General features: G+C 41.6%; 1 protein-coding gene across 2 annotated transcripts in view; it reads left to right on the top strand.

Moving 5' to 3' along the window:
- tacr3a (tachykinin receptor 3a) overlaps window positions 1-13,468 on the top strand; it is a 39,926-nt gene extending 26,458 nt beyond the window's left edge. The window contains exons 4-5 of one of the 2 annotated variants that reach the window (XM_053857534.1): window positions 8,520-8,716; window positions 11,210-13,468. In XM_053857534.1, the coding sequence (XP_053713509.1) occupies window positions 8,520-8,716; window positions 11,210-11,480 (468 nt within the window). In that variant the 3' untranslated portion in view covers window positions 11,481-13,468. Of the gene's footprint in view, window positions 1-8,519; window positions 8,721-11,209 lie in introns of those variants that run through there. The other variant, XM_053857535.1, reaches the window with a different exon arrangement.
- Window positions 13,469-16,077: the final 2,609 nt, after the last annotated feature.

Below are 16,077 nucleotides of genomic sequence, written 5' to 3'. Positions count from 1 at the left end.
CCCACGCTTCCAGGCTCATAAGAAATGCTGACCCTTCCGAGCCCAAGGACCTCTTCAGTCTCCAAATGCAGATGTTCCTGGGTAAAGACTCCCTGAGGTGAAAAGTTCATTTTCTTATGGACAGAAGGGGCAAGACTGTGCATGTGTTGCGTGTTAATGCACGAGTTGATATGCGCTGTTGATCTGAAAATATGTTAGTGCATTACCTAGTTTTGAAATAAAGTCTTGGAATAAATTTACAAAAAAGCAAAACACATTTACAACAAATGTGCAAAGTTCTTTAGCAAAGCATTTTTCCCCCCCCGAGTTTGGAAGTGTAATTCCAAGTTTATAAATTTGTGTTCCCAAGTTTGTAAATGTGTTTTTAGTGTATGCAACAGAAGGGGACGGTACCAAATTACGGACGTGATCCGGTCGTGGTTACTGGAATGTTCTTGGACCAATCACAGGAGATCGTCATTGGGAGTTGACTAAATGTTAAAATAAATGTATAAACTCTGAAAACAAATGTACTATGAAAACACATTTACAATTTTGGAAATACAGTAACAAACTCAGGAAAAATTAGCTTTCTAGTGAAGTATATATATATTGTTCAAGGAGTTTGTATTTGAGAATTTGTTTCAAAAGATTCTAAATGTGTTCTGCATTTCTCATCCACTGTACAAATGTAATAAACATGTAATAAATCATACAGAAGCGAGATACAATGCATCCCAGCAGATTTTAGATAGCAAGCTAGCAAGCCAGCCATGAGTCTATTGCTAGCTAGCTAATGATATAAAAACCGAGCTAAATAGACAGATGGATAGATAGATGGATAAAGAGAGATTTTCCAACCCCGTCCTTTTATTGCACCACATATGATTCAATAATGTCTCCTGGATTTTTCATGAAATATTGAGGTCTCCAGTGAAATGAAGAAAAGACGTCTGTGTGGACGAAATCACTCTAAAACCATGACGGACAGACGTCGGGAAGAAGCTGTGCCTGGGTGTGTTTGTTTTGCTTTTGATGGTCCTGTAGCCTCAACCAAAAGGCAGCAAACTGAATATTTGGTGGTTGGGATGGAAGCTGTTTTTGAAATATCCTTTGCTCAGGAGAGTTGGCAGTTTCATCCACGCAGGCCAGTGGGCAGTTAATTAGCTGTTTTCACTACATCGCCCACCACCACACCACCACCGGTGGTAGCTTGTGTGTTTGTGGCTTGCGGCAAATCTCCGTAAATGGGGGTGCTCAAGGTAGCGGCAGCTGGTGGTTTAAACCTCCATCCCTCCTCCCCCCTCTGTCCCTGCACACGCCAACATCCTTAAAGTGCCATTTTTAACCCCAAAGCTCATATGCAAGCTGCACTGCACTCAGTCAGATGTCATTCTTCCTGAAAATCAGATGACAGGCTTCAGGATCGATAATCTGAACGTACTATACAGTGGCGGCCAGGGAAAATCGTCGTTGCCACACTCACTGCCACACAGTCAGTGCACCACGCTTGCACCAGAGCTGGTGTTAAGGTTCTAGACGCGGGGCGGGACCCAAGTGCAATGTTGAAAGAGTCACAGGAGGCAGGAGCGAGTCAATACAATAATTTAATGACAGAATATATAACAAAAGGCGTCACCGAACTGTGAGTAGAAAACAAATCCAGAGCGTCACCAAAACCGGGAAGGGTCCACAACGGAATGAGTCCAAACGAAACCGGGAGAAAGAATGAAAGAAGAGTCTGTAACAGGAGAGCAAACACACAATGAGCAATAAAACAAACTATTGAGGTCGTCAAAACGAACGCACAAGTTACAGAAAAGAGAGAGAAAACCAAGAAGCCACGCGGAGCAGGGAGAACAAAGGGAGTCAAACTACGAAAACTCAGAACACCAGGGTATAGAAATAGCTAAACAGAAGATTAAACAACGGATAAAAGTAGGCAGGTAGAGAGGAACGAACAGAGCAAATTACCAGTAGAGCAAATGAAGCAAACGATCGGGCACACGTTGCTGGAGTCCAGGTGTTCTTAAGCTTGGGAGAGTAGAGGTTGATGGGCTCCAGCCGTGTGCCACAGGAACAGGAAGACAGGAGGGAGAAAGCAAAGGACGCAATTCAAAAATCTCAACACGAGATGGCGACAGAGTCCAAACAAACAAGAATGGAACAAGTTCAACAAGCGTCCATGAGCGCGTAACAAATCCAGGAAAACAAGGAAATTCCTCAGGATTGGCCGAAAGAGGAGCCAGGTTTAGCAGACACACTGGACAACAAGAGATCATTCAGCAAAAACTCACGAACGGAAAGCGCATGTCAAAATGTCCGTGATCCAGAGATGAATCATTCGGGATGACACCGGTTGTCTTCTGAACAGAATTTTTATTATTAAATTAACAAGACTTAAAACCGTAAAAGGGCTCTATAGTAATTGAAGGTCAAATATTTAAAGAGTATCTTTGCATTAAAATAGTATTTGAAACGTTTGTATTTACTGAGTTACATTTGGTATACGTTTACAAAATGGCCGCCTCGCTGGAAACTTCCTGCCTCACATAGAAAGAGCGCCAGTGGCTACAAGAATGGCCGATGTGCTTCATCCATGACTGCGTTCTGGTTCGTTCTGGTCACAAACATCACCGAAGCATTCAGAGCAGCTTACATGAACCTTATGAATAGAACAAAATTGAACAAGGTGTCCTCTTGGTAAGATATTTGTTGCTACATTTCATCTGGTGAGCTTGAAACCCACATGTCGTAGCACTAGCTTCCAGATCCAGAGGATATTGGTTTCGCAAATTTTGACCGGGGGTTTAGATCGGGGATCGAAAAACAGGAAAAGTCGGGAACAGCGTGGCTGCAGCTTGATAAACAAACCTTCATTTCGTGGTCTTTAGGAAAGACAAATACATGTCCTTTTCTCCACCACTCAAAATCTCACTTCCTCGTCTCTCAGGAGAATATAAAACCGCAGCGTCGCAGTCACTCCATTAAGTCCCTCAGCGCCACTATTTGGATATTGGATGCACAGCATCAGCATTTTCATGCTTCAGTTGACTCCGGTGTAGCTACAGGCAGATGGCTGCAGGTGGACCTTTGCCCAGGTGTGTCGATGGGCCGCATGTCAAGGACCTAAACAGTGGGAACCGTCACGGTCACTTTTCACGCAGGGAAGTGGGGTCGCGTGTTTAAACGGCTCCTGTCTCTGCGGTCTGCGGTTATCCTCAGTAATGAGCAGATCGGGTGTCCACAGATGAGATTGCAGCGTTACTGAGATGGATGGCAGTCCAGTGGTGAGTGGAGCTGCTGTACAGCAGGAGGCTCGGCCCGGTGGAGGGCCAGTGCTTTGCTTCAGGATTGATAAACACGGATCACCTACCTTGTCTGGAGGCGATCCGGGGGAGAGGTGCGCAGACATGAGTCAGACTTGCTCCCCAACTATTTGACTCTGGCAGTAAAGTAACTGAGCCGTAGTCCGATTTAGAATGAGGAAGGAAGAAAGTTAATGGTGTTTATATAAACATGGGGGAGTGTTTGTGTTCACTGAAGCAGCCTGAAGATGTGTTGAAACAGACACACATTGGTATGTTCCAGACACCAGGCTGCTGTAAATTACCATAGCATGTTGAAGCTCCACTGAGATTAATGCATCCCTTACATGGACATTGGGAAACGTGTCGGTATCTTCGGCAGAAGGATGTGTTTACAGGTCACTTCTCTTAGCCACTGCACATCGACAGAACATCAGTGGGGACGTATGCTTCCAGAAGGTATTCCAGGACGGGCTGTTTTGTTTCAGCCTGTGAGCTCATAATGGCGCACCATTATAGAGCAATTGCTTTGAAAGAACCTTGGTTAAAGCAAGAGTTAACTCCTAATTTGTTTCGAACCATCATGCAGCCTTTTCCAGTGACCATAAACCGCTGTTCAGTGAAAGGTATGCAGCAACAAAAGGACTATTTATGATGTGTTATGCATCAATGTTTTGGACTGAACCTCTTCTATAGAGCAGGTTTAATTCTGAGCATGATTCAAGAGTAAACAGAGTGTTCCTTGAGCCTCTTAAGCTTTTAACACATTCATAACAAATGCGGCAGCAAAGATAAATAACCAATGAAAATGATATTTTCTGAAGTAATGAGAACCATTTTATTACATCTATATATTTTCACTCAGTGTTACCTTAAAATATTGCTAACCAGTGAGCACAATATAATTCATTTGACACATCTCTTAAGTTGTCTTTATACTATATGATACATATTTTTGAAATGGTGAAGACACACTATGGACACCTGTATCAGGTCTCAATAGTTAGTGAGCCAGTTGGTGCTAGTGATGCGTAGATGAGGTATCATGAAACAGTATTGCAGGGTTGATGAAACAGTGTCCCGGTTTGGTTCAGAAATGGTGTGAGGTTTCATTGGATGAGTTGTTCCAGTCCAAACATGGGCTGGTGGCCTTTGAAAATCAGGATACTGTGTCATGAAACCTCATTGACCCTTCAATAGCAAGTACCTCACTGCCATTTTTCAAAATTAGTAAGACTTCATGCATCGCTTTAGGGTCCTGACCTTGCAGTTGTAGAGTCACTTATCATGGTTTCCCAAAACAAAATGGAGGCTACTCTCGCCCTACAAAAACAAACTTTAAGTTATGAACTGAAGACTGTCCATTGAAAGTCATGCCGTGTCGTGTATGTGGGATGTAGATGTTATGCGTGTCAGTGTGGCAGGACACGTTCCTATGTGTGAATGAGACAGCAAGCCTGCAGCGACCTGCCTCCTGAGCCATGGTCCAGTCAGCCCTGCCAAACACACCGATAACACACAGAGAACAATCATGCATAGAGATGCAACTGCGGCGTTGAGGCGCTCAGCGATGGTGAGAATCGGAGACGAATAGGACAGAGATCATACACCACAGAGACTGTTTCAGAGATGCTGAGTTTCTGTAGACGTGCAGTTTGGGCTGTCAAACGTCCATCACTGTATTCACCACATGGGTTCTGAATCATCCAACCAGAGAGTAGGCGAGCGCAAAACGTTGGGCCTGTCCATCTGTGGCTGATAAAGGAAGGCGCAGACTGTATGAATCGATGGCTTGACCTCATTTTGGACTGTTTTTCGTTTCCAGTTAAATTTCCATTATGCGGAACACTTTTATGTAAATGCCAGTTGTCACCAACATTCACTGCGGGCACAGGTTTTTGTTCCATTCAAGAGGACTCCTTCTGTCCAGTCTGGTGTCTGAAAACTGTAATCTGTTGATGTGAGTTGAGTCTGGTGCTGTTTGTTTCAGCTGACACCTGACTGATGAACCCATATGTGCTCACAGGGTTGGAAAAAAAGCCGGTGCTCACTGCCATCCGTTTGAAAACCCTGGTCTGATGTCAGCTGTGTGCGGTGCTTGAGAAGTTTTCAAGCAAATTTACAAATATGGAAACACATTTACAACATTTCAAACACATTTACAAACTTCTTTATCAAATTATTTTTTCACTTTTCTTTTTTTTTACCTGAGTTTGTAGGTGTGTTCCCAAGTTTGTAAATTTTGCCTGTCCCATCTGCAGCTGGTCCAGAATGCTGCTGCCAGGTTCTTAAAAGGGTCAGGCAAAAGTAAACGCCCTCATCTTAGCTTCTCTCCACTGGCTGCCTGTGGGTTTTAGAATTCATTTTAAAGTTCTTCTGTTCGTTTTTAAAGCTTTAAATGGCCTTTCCGCTCAGCACCTAGTGGAGCTTTTAACCCCATACGTTCCACCGCGGTCCTTGAGGTCAGCTGACCAAGCTGCTAATGGAGGTACCTAAAACTAAGCGGAAGATGAGAGGGGACAGGGCTTTGTTAGTCTGTGGCCCCCAGCTATGGAATGCCCTCCCTCCCCATGTTAGACAGGCAACATCTCTGTCCACTGTTTTAGTGTATCTGCCCTGTTTTAATTTTATGTATTTATTGTTTTTAATGACTGTTTTATCCTGATTTTACTGTTGTACATCACTTGGTGACAATCTTGCATTGCTTTTTAAGTGCGGTGTGGTACGGTACGGCGCGGCGCGGCACGGCACGGCACGGCACGGCATCTGACTCCAAACTGGGCAATGTTCTGAACTGGAATCACAAATTCCTCACATCTGTTCTTGACATTGAAGCGCTCAAAATGTCCGACACCACAGCCGGTCTCAGCTGCTGCTTCTCGTCTCTGGTTCTGTAGTTGGTTTCCAGTCGGGTGGAAAACTTGGATCATTCAAAGACTTTACAGATTCATCATGTGTTCCACCACTTCTGTCACCAAATCACTGCACAGTAATAACCCTCATAATTGAGCTGGATCCATCATTGTCAACACAACTGTTTGTAATTTCATCCCTCTCCACGTTTCCTTAAGACTTATTTTCAGTCAATCGTTTGGAGAAGCAGAACAGAACATAATTTTACAAATTGCAAACAGCTGCTGCCTCAATTGATGGTGAGAAAGTGTTTATATTTTTTTAAACAAACATTCAGCCCTTGAGGACGTTTGGCATCACATGACATTCAGACTTGAATGAATGAATGAATGAAATTCCAGGTGTAAAATGGAGGAAAACGTAGCTGTACACGTTATATACGGTATATTTGCGTTGGCAAAGCATGTGGTTGTTTCCTGCTTGATAGTGTGGTGGGGCAGAAAGGGCTTTTCCACCTCAGCAGACAAGGGTAAGAGCTGTGAAGAGTCTGTGCTGGGTTATGTGGAGTCCATAAGGATGGAAGCAACACTTCTGAGGAAGGTTTGCTGTTGATGTTCTCTGCAATCTTTCTCTGTTAGCACTTGTGGACATGGCTTGTTAGGATGCTTTCAAGGATCCAGCTGCACAGTAGAAGTTATTGAGGACATTGTGACTTTCATTTTTCCTCCTCAGGAAGTAGAAATAACTCTTAAATTTAAAATAAAAAAACCAGCATGTCACTTAAATTATGAGAATATATGGAAGTGAATTTGTGGAGAAAAAAAACTGAGAGCTAGTATCAGATTAGATTACTGCAAACTTTACTGGAAACTTCCAAATGCATCAATATCAACCAATAAGGCCAGAACTGCCTTAAATCCATACGACTTTATGAGAAGATTGGGCCATAAATCATTCCATGTCATCTCTGCTCGCTCTGGTCTGGGGAAACGTCGGCTCTGTTTTTCCCACACACTGCAAAATACTGTACTCCAAATTTAAGATTTGAAGACTAATACCTAAGCATAAAAGTGCTTGCTAGTGATGGGTAGATCAGGTTCTATGACACAGTATCGAAGGGTAGATGAGGTTTAATGACAGTATTGAAGGGTAGGTGAGGTTTCATGACACAGTATTGAAGGGTAGATGAGGTTTAATGACAGTATTGAAGGGTAGGTGAGGTTTCATGACACAGTACTAAAGGGTAGGTGAGGTTTCATGACACAGTACTGAAGGGTAGGTGAGGTTTCATGACACAGTATTGAAGGGTAGATGAGGTTTAATGACAGTATTGAAGGGTAGGTGAGGTTTCATGACACAGTACTGAAGGGTAGGTGAGGTTTCATGACACAGTACTGAAGGGTAGGTGAGGTTTCATGACACAGTATTGAAGGGTAGATGAGGTTTAATGACAGTATTGAAGGGTAGGTGAGGTTTCATGACACAGTACTGAAGGGTAGGTGAGGTTTCATGACACAGTACTGAAGGGTAGGTGAGGTTTCATGACACAGTACTGAAGGGTCGATAAGGTTTCATGACACAGTATTGAAGGGTAGATGAGGTTTAATGACAGTATTGAAGGGTAGGTGAGGTTTCATGACACAGTACTGAAGGGTAGGTGAGGTTTCATGACACAGCATCCTGATTTTCAGAGGCCACGATGTTTAGATTTGAAAAAGTAATTCAATGAAACGTCACATCATTTCTAAACCAAGAGCGGCATCTATTGGCCTCTGAAAATCAGGACACTGTTTCATCAACCCTGCAATACTGTTTCATGATACCTCATCTACTCATCACTAGCGCTTGCTTTCAGTGAAATATCGGTCCTGGATGTCCATTCTTTTTCCTTTTTTTTTTCCTGTAGCCTAGAAATAATTAGCATATACTAAACTCTGAATGATAAATACATGAAAACTTGATCCAAAAATGAGTCTCTGTGTCAAGACTAGAAACAAGATAATGAAAACCAAAGTCAAGTCAAATTAAACATGTCATAAGTTCTCAATTCTACCACATTAAATCAAGAAATCCAAGAAATGTAAGGAGAAATGACTTGATATTAGTTTAGGTAAAATAAAGTACGCCTCAGCATCATAAAATAAGTTGTTTTTCCTAAAACACACTGCAAAAAGAACATTTAAAATAAGATAAAAACACTAGACACGTACTTCCTTTCATGTCTATTATAGACAAACCAACTAGGTTGTACTTTAGGTAAGATTTTAGTGATAAGTCGAACACCAGAAATAAGAAAGTCATGCATAAAACAAGACAAAAAAACGGTCTTGTTTGGAACCACATGATTTGCAGTGCATTCCTGAGCGTTCTCATTTGCAGGTGGTGAAGATGATGATCATCGTGGTGGTGACCTTTGCCCTCTGCTGGCTGCCTTATCACGTCTACTTCATCGTGACGGGTCTGAGCAAACACCTGAAGAAGTGGAAGTACATCCAGCAGGTTTACCTCTCGGTGCTGTGGCTGGCCATGAGCTCCACCATGTATAACCCCATCATCTACTGCTGCCTCAACAGCCGGTGAGTGACAGGCTTCGCTCCTCTGCGACACCAACACACACCTCCGCTCCATCATGATGCATGAAAGAGCCGCAATGATTTTCACATTGTGGCTTGACGGTGGTAATGATCTTTGCCTTGTGTCTGTACAGATATCAATATGTGATCCTAATGTTCGCCTAATGAACCGGGATGCCAATATTTCCATTGTTGAAGCTTCCCCCTGGACCAAATCCTGCCCACAGTCATTACCAAAGAGGCATTAAGTAACACTCAATAAGCTCTGTAAAATAAACATGGAAGTCATTTAACAAGCCTGTCACCTACAGCAGGGGAGGGCGAGTCAATTTCCCATGGGGCCGCATCATATAGCGGGGCGGATGTGAGGGAAGAACAGCCTCTGATAAATGTAGCTTCAGTTTTAAGTAAAATATTTAAAAGTGTAATTTCTTCATGACATGTTGTTTTGCATTTTTTTAAACAACATTTTGGCTAAAGACCCACAGCATAAATCATCAATAATGGAAGATCTTTTTAAGTGGTAACTTGATATAAAGACTCTCAAGTACAAGTAGCTTTTTACAAGTACAAGAAATACTGATAGTATTTGCATTACTCACTAACTTAAAAAACAGTGTAAGCTTAAAGTAAAGTTAGATTTAGAGTTAATGATTGATGAAAAAAGTACAATTTCTTAGGGAGCTCTGACTTCATGAGGGGCACATAAACCGCACTTTGCCCACCACTGATCTATTTTTTTGTGACAGGACTCACTAGAACAGTGAGTCAAGAAAGAGGTTTACTGCTAAAAATGGTATTGAATGGCCACATACTAGTCTGGTCATTCAGTTCAATGGGCCTTTGTAGATAATATTTTATTTACAGTAAGAGTGAAAGAATAATAAATAATAATAATCATAATAAATCCAGCCTATCCGTTCCAGGCTGTTCACATTAATGTCACAGAATTCGGACGTACTGGACCCAAATGCTTGTAGTGACTGGGAGACTTTGCCAATCCAGGTTATGCACGTAGTGAAAAACTCAACACTTACGGCTGGAGTCAGAGAATAAGGGAACAAAAGGCGCATGGAGGTTTAAAAACATACTCACAAAGAAAAAAAACTAAGAAGGGCTCAAACACCAGGGAACATGAGGAGATCAAGAGAAGTCAACTTCACCAGCGTAGGGTCATGGTTGGCCTAATACCACTGACTGGAACCAGGAAGCTCATAAAGCTGCATGAAAATCAAAGGGAGGACAAACAGGAAATACAACAACAAAATAAAAGCACATACAAAACATATCATGACAATTAATTCTGGCCCAAAAACAGTTTGCTAAGCATTAGACTGAAGTTTTTTATATTTATTTTTTTACTGAGAAGGTTTATGTCATACCGTTGTGGGTTTGTTTACTAGAGTGGAATATTTTAAATTTGTATTGTTGATTTAAGTGTGGAGAAGTCACTTATTTTCTGCTCAACTCAGCCTTCAAATTTCCGTCGCTCAATTCAAATGACCACAACTTTGGCTCATGTTGGTGGAGCGGAGGCGGAAGACCACGCTTCACCAACAGAATGATTTGGTGTTTAGTTCGAATTAACGCCGAGTGTGTGTGTGCATGCGTGTGTGCTTTCTGACACTAATGGCTCAGCGGAATCATTAACATGGAAATGTCACGAGCCTCACGGGAATCCCTCCAATCCCTGCGTTATTTCCCCTTGTCGAACCTTCTTGACTAATCTCCTCCCCACCTCTCATCTGTAGTCAGTCCACTCGCCCGTGAGCTTGTGCCACTTAGTCCGGCAGTGGCTTTTGAGCTGACCTGGTGTCATTTCTCACTCACCGGAGACCGACCTTTGTGCCTAACGCTGACATTTCCCTGAACAATAAACAAAACTTTAGAGCAGTGATTCTTAACCATAGGGTCGATAACCATGGTTGGGCCGTGAGCGCTCCCTAGAGGGCCGCTAAAGGTCTTTTGTTTTACACCTCTGGGCCGCCAGACGCTCACTTTTAATGCATTTGCAACGTATGGTGGCAGTAGTGTGTCAGCGGCACATTTGTCATAGTCACCAACTATGGAGAAGTTTGAATGTTAAGAATGTGATAAAAACTGTTCTTGAAAGCACCTGTTTAAGTTTTATTGTGATATTTTCGTTTACACTTTACTTATGTCTTTACTTATGTTATTTTGAAAAAGTTTTTTTCTGATTTTATGATATATAGACATTGTTTTATTATATTATTTTATTGTTTATTGATGACATAGTCTTTTCTATTTTCTCAACAGTTTGTATGAAGTGTACTTTTTTGTTTGTTTTGGTTTATCTCCATGTAAGTAGAGTTAATGTGGTTATTGAACACCAATGAAAACCAGAGTAATGAACCAGTTGTATTACCTGAATGGAAAACGTGGGCCCCGAGTTAAGGTTAAGAATCCATGCTTTAGAGGACCTTACAACATCAGCTCTTGCACGTGCCCACCCTGACTTGACTATGTCGTCTCCAGGTTCCGAGCCGGCTTCAAGCGAGCATTTCGTTGGTGTCCCTTCATTAAAGTGTCCACTCACGACGAGTTGGAGCTGCGTTCGGCTCGGATGCTTCACACCAACCAGAGCAGCATGTACACACTGTCTCGGATGGAAAACCTCTACGACGCTTCAGACGGTGATGGCGGAGCCGCGAGGAGATCCAACAGGACCAGGAGTTCCAAACGCAATCCCCAGACGGCCGACGACTGCAGCAGCAGGGAGAAAGCGCTGAACGGAAGTGTGCTCTAATGATGGATCGGAGAACACGCCTTGCTGTCACGCCATTCTTCACCAGGCAGCCATTCTCAAACCCGTGGAGACTTTATCTTTGCAAATCATTCATAGCCATTCATCGCTGATAACTTCTCAACAGCCGGACCGGATGTACGTCTTAATATGAATTTTCCGAGACTCATGTTAACATTTCCCAATATATTTTACCAATATATTTATGGGATATTTATTTTCCTAGATGCGTATGAAGAGCACAACAGATTCATGTGGGCATCTTTAGACACACTTCTATATATAAAATAAGAGGTGATGAAGCTGAGGAACGATATTTTTTATTAAAGTTCATTTGAATGTCACCGTCGGTTGGAAAAAAAGATCCTGAAAAGCAACAGGAAAACCAATGAGGTGAGAGAGGAAGAGCCATAGGTTGAAAATTGATTGAGAAAAAGTTGGGTCGGAAGAGACCAAATATAGAGACTGAAGATAATGTGATCACAAGCTTGCATGAGATTTATGAGCCATTTTTTTCTGTATTTTTTTCTGTTTACTTTTACTTCAGGGATTGGATCGGATCAGATTTTTTTTTTTTAATCAAACACCTACAATATCTTTATCATTCGTAATCTGAAGAAATGAAAAACAGCAGCAAACTGGTCACGTTATATTGATCTAAAGGTGGAACCGCTCAGGCCTCACTGTGAGGGTGTCAATGGCCCAACAAACAGCCAGAAGTTTAGAAGTTTATTCATCAGTTCAGTCTTGATTGTCCTCTTTGGGGGTCCAAGTTTGTTGAGTGCAGATTGATTTTTGCCTCCCAAACTTACATGGCTCATGTCGGATTGAGCGCAAACGATTGCACGTGTCGATGGATCGAGCGAGTGAACACTCGTTGGCCTCTGTGGATCAATCATTTCCCCACACACAGTGATTTCTGGAACAAAAGCAGCGCCGAACTTCTGCTAAAATTGTTCCATATTTAGGTTGAAATGTATATTTTTATTATTTTCAAGTGAAGTTGAGCCTAAAAACAATGATCTTGGTATTGCTTGCGACCGTCATGTAATTGTTGCCAAAACTTTCAATCTTTGTTTCCCAAGGTCGACAAAGAGTCAGAAGTGATGCAGCAACACAAAATAAATGGGAAGCCTTTGTGTTGTTGTGGCGCATCATGGGACTTGTAGTGTTGCAGTTGGTAGTGCTGGTCCATTCATTGTCATTCCAGAAGCAGCTTGGATGTGACCTTGAGTTTGGCAGGCCTGATTTTAACAGTATCTGTAATGTATCTCGTCTGGGTCATTTCCATTAAGGAGAAATTTATCAGGATATATATATATATATATAAGGATTATACATCTATATATATATATATATATATATATATATATATATATATATATATATGAAGCAGATTCAAAAAGAGAAAGAGAAAGAAAGAAAACAAAACCATAAACTCAATCCAGAGGGAATAATGGTCAACAGAACTCGTATCGCTTTGTCTAATTGAGCAGGTGGAACAATGAAGATTCTAAATTACACCGGTCATGAATCACATGCCCACAGACCTTTCTTGCTGAGGTGCACATTATGACTTTGATGTCCTGGATATTAATATGCGGGGACCTAATGGAACTAAGGAAAGGCATGTGCAGGCTTCACAAGTAGAAAAAAGGTTGCCAGACATGTTGAAAGCCCAGCCAGGACACGACATGTTTCCCTTGGTTTGTCGTATTTCACTCCGTCATGAAATCCCCCGCAGTAATGCCTGGCCGGAGCACAGTCCACCCTCGACTTCTTCGATGGATCACACATTTCTTTGGGCTCAAAAGCACAAGATATTCCAGGAGAGAAGTTTTAAATAATTTTTGGACGCTAAGTTTGCCTTCTCTGGTCTTAAAAAAAGAAAAAAAAAAAAAAAAAAAGCAATAGCAATGCTACAGAAATAAAATATAATATATAATAGCAGAAGTATAGTGAGACGGTCCATTCATAAATAAATAATAAAACACAGATTCCATCAAACAAACAAAAAAAGAAATTTTTCATGAGGCTGATTTTGCGTGGAAAACAAAATATCAAAAATTGATATTTTTGATTTTTATTATGATGTATTTTTCAGAAAACATTCTGTTATTATTATGTTGTTCCATATTGCTCCTCATGAGTTCCTACTTTTTTTTTTTTTTTTGCTGGTTTTTCAATATCAACATCAGCTGCATGAAAAAGAAACGTGTGTGTTCCACATCACGTCCATGTTATTTATTCACTTGAAGCAACACTGTACACGTGTGTCCTACTCGCCGGCCTGTGCATGTCTCTGTGCACTGGATCTATGTTCTGTTTCTCAGGTGCCACATATTGTTCCAGTATCCTTTACGTGCTAATATAGCAAATATAGCTAAAGCATTTGTGGCCAATGAATGTGAAGTTAATATGTGCCTCTCTCTGCGACGTAACAGTGTCTTTTGTTCGTGGTCATTGTAATGGAATATTGACTTGAGCATTTCTCATCAGTTGCTTCATCATCTTGCCCATTGATGCAAGGACACATTGACAGAGCTGAATATTAATGTTTGGCATCTCTAAGAGGCGAAGTCGACGTTTTAATATATTTGGTGAAAAAAATAAAAAAGTGTTTTTTTCCACCTTAGTAGCACTGGGTGATGACGTGTAGCTTTATTCCACTGTGCACTGTCTTGACAAGGTTTACATGCTTTCAATGAAACAGTTGTGAAATGCAGTTCAGTCACAAAGCTCATAGTTGTTGACTGAGTGTTGAGTCGTGTGGTGTCGTAAATGATAATAAAAAAATCGGTGTTTTGTTCTTGTAATTGTTCTGTGCCTGCACCTGACAAGCCTGGAAGGAACGATTCCCCGCACAGAATAAGAAGTAGCTCCTTCCTTTTGGAAAGCCAAGGCCAACACCTGGGTTGTGAAACCCTCAGAGGTTTCGCGAGATAAAAACAGGTGCTTTCTATCTGCATGTGACTACAAACAGGCTTGTGCTTGTTCCTTTCCCTTACTGGATGCTGCACCTTTATGAAGTTGTGTGATGGAGTCGTGATATCTTGCTATTGTCGGGGGTTTCCACAGCAGGTCCACCTCCTCCACCTGTCTGGATCACCCACTTCATGTGCCCAAAGCATCTCTATCTGTGTCACTAAATATCCCCAGCCGTCCCTCTGATCTACTCACCTCTGATTCACGACCAACTCTACGTCTCGCCTTCATGTCCCAGTGTCTGACCTGAGCTTCTCATTGACTGGAGCTGCTTCTCTTCGGAGAGAGAGCATCCCACCCATTCCACCTTGCCTGCACTCTTGTCTTCACTTCCCCTCCTCTCTCCCCCCTCCTCTTTCATCCCTCTCACTCCTTGTACTGATTTTCATTCCCTCCATGCCTTCACCTCTTCAGCTTCTCCTCCTAACTCGTACCTGTCAGTCACCATCTCTAACAAGGGCAGGAAGTGGTCCCCTGAGATCGTTCTACTCCAGACTTGAGAGACCAGTGTTTGTTCTGCGAGGTTTAAAACCTGTAAACGAAGCTGATAACCAATCAACTTCTCATCAAAATTAAACATGGAAATGGAGGAGGCTTTTTTTTTTTTATTATCGCGCACACGTCCACTTCATTAGGAACTTTGAGAGTGTGAATATAAAGTGAGTCCGGGGACAGTAAGAGGACTCAGCCGAGGATAGATGTATAAATATAGAGAGTCGGATGAAACACCGACCATTTTGAGAATTAAGATGAGGGAAAAAATGAGCTGTTATGTTTAAAATATTTGTCCTTTTCAGAAGAATAAGAAAAACTAATGAAGATTTATGTATAGTGGACTGTCTGTACACTTACGAGTACATAAGGAGTGTAACTGAAGTGTCACTGAAGCTTGTTGCGTAGTTGTGTTAACATGTAATGATGATGAAATGGAGCCGACAACTCAACTCGCGGCTGGATGATTCACGCTAAACGTGTGTCTGAGTCTCGATAGCGCAAAAAAAAATAGTATTTTTATTTATTTGTAGTATATGTATATATATATATATATATATATATATATATATATATATATATATATATATATACATTCAACATAAAAAGTGAAGAAGACAAAAAAGCGAACAAAGCAATCTTAGTTTGGTGCCATTAATGAGTACGAATATCACCTGATATGGAGGTGCATATTTTATTATCCACCTTTTGGAGCTGATAATAAGCAATTATGAAGCAGCTGTGTAAATCACAACTGAGCCTCCTCAGGTGACATTCTTAATTACTTTGACTATAAATATTGAAATGAGCAGCCAACTGTTGCAAAAGGTCATCCGTCACTCGAGCTTGTTTTCCAAATCTCAGATCGAATCCTTCTTCGGGGGACAAAAAAAAGCTGCCTGGGATTGTTTTTTTTCAGCTGTTATTGACTCTAATGAGTCCATCAATAAATATCTGCTGATGATCCAGAGGCCTTTGGGGAAATCTGAGATTGATTCTTTGAGGGTGTTTATGGAAAAGGATATGATAAATAACATTGATTACGCGACCTTCTCCCAACTCAAGGGGCAATTTCTCCATAACCTTGCCAGCTTCCATTAGAATTTTCTGGAACAGACAGTCT

Source organism: Synchiropus splendidus, chromosome 2 (assembly GCF_027744825.2).
Source record: "Synchiropus splendidus isolate RoL2022-P1 chromosome 2, RoL_Sspl_1.0, whole genome shotgun sequence".
In the NCBI taxonomy this organism is placed as follows: domain Eukaryota; kingdom Metazoa; phylum Chordata; class Actinopteri; order Syngnathiformes; family Callionymidae; genus Synchiropus; species Synchiropus splendidus.
This window is presented reverse-complemented; position numbering and strand designations above follow the sequence as displayed.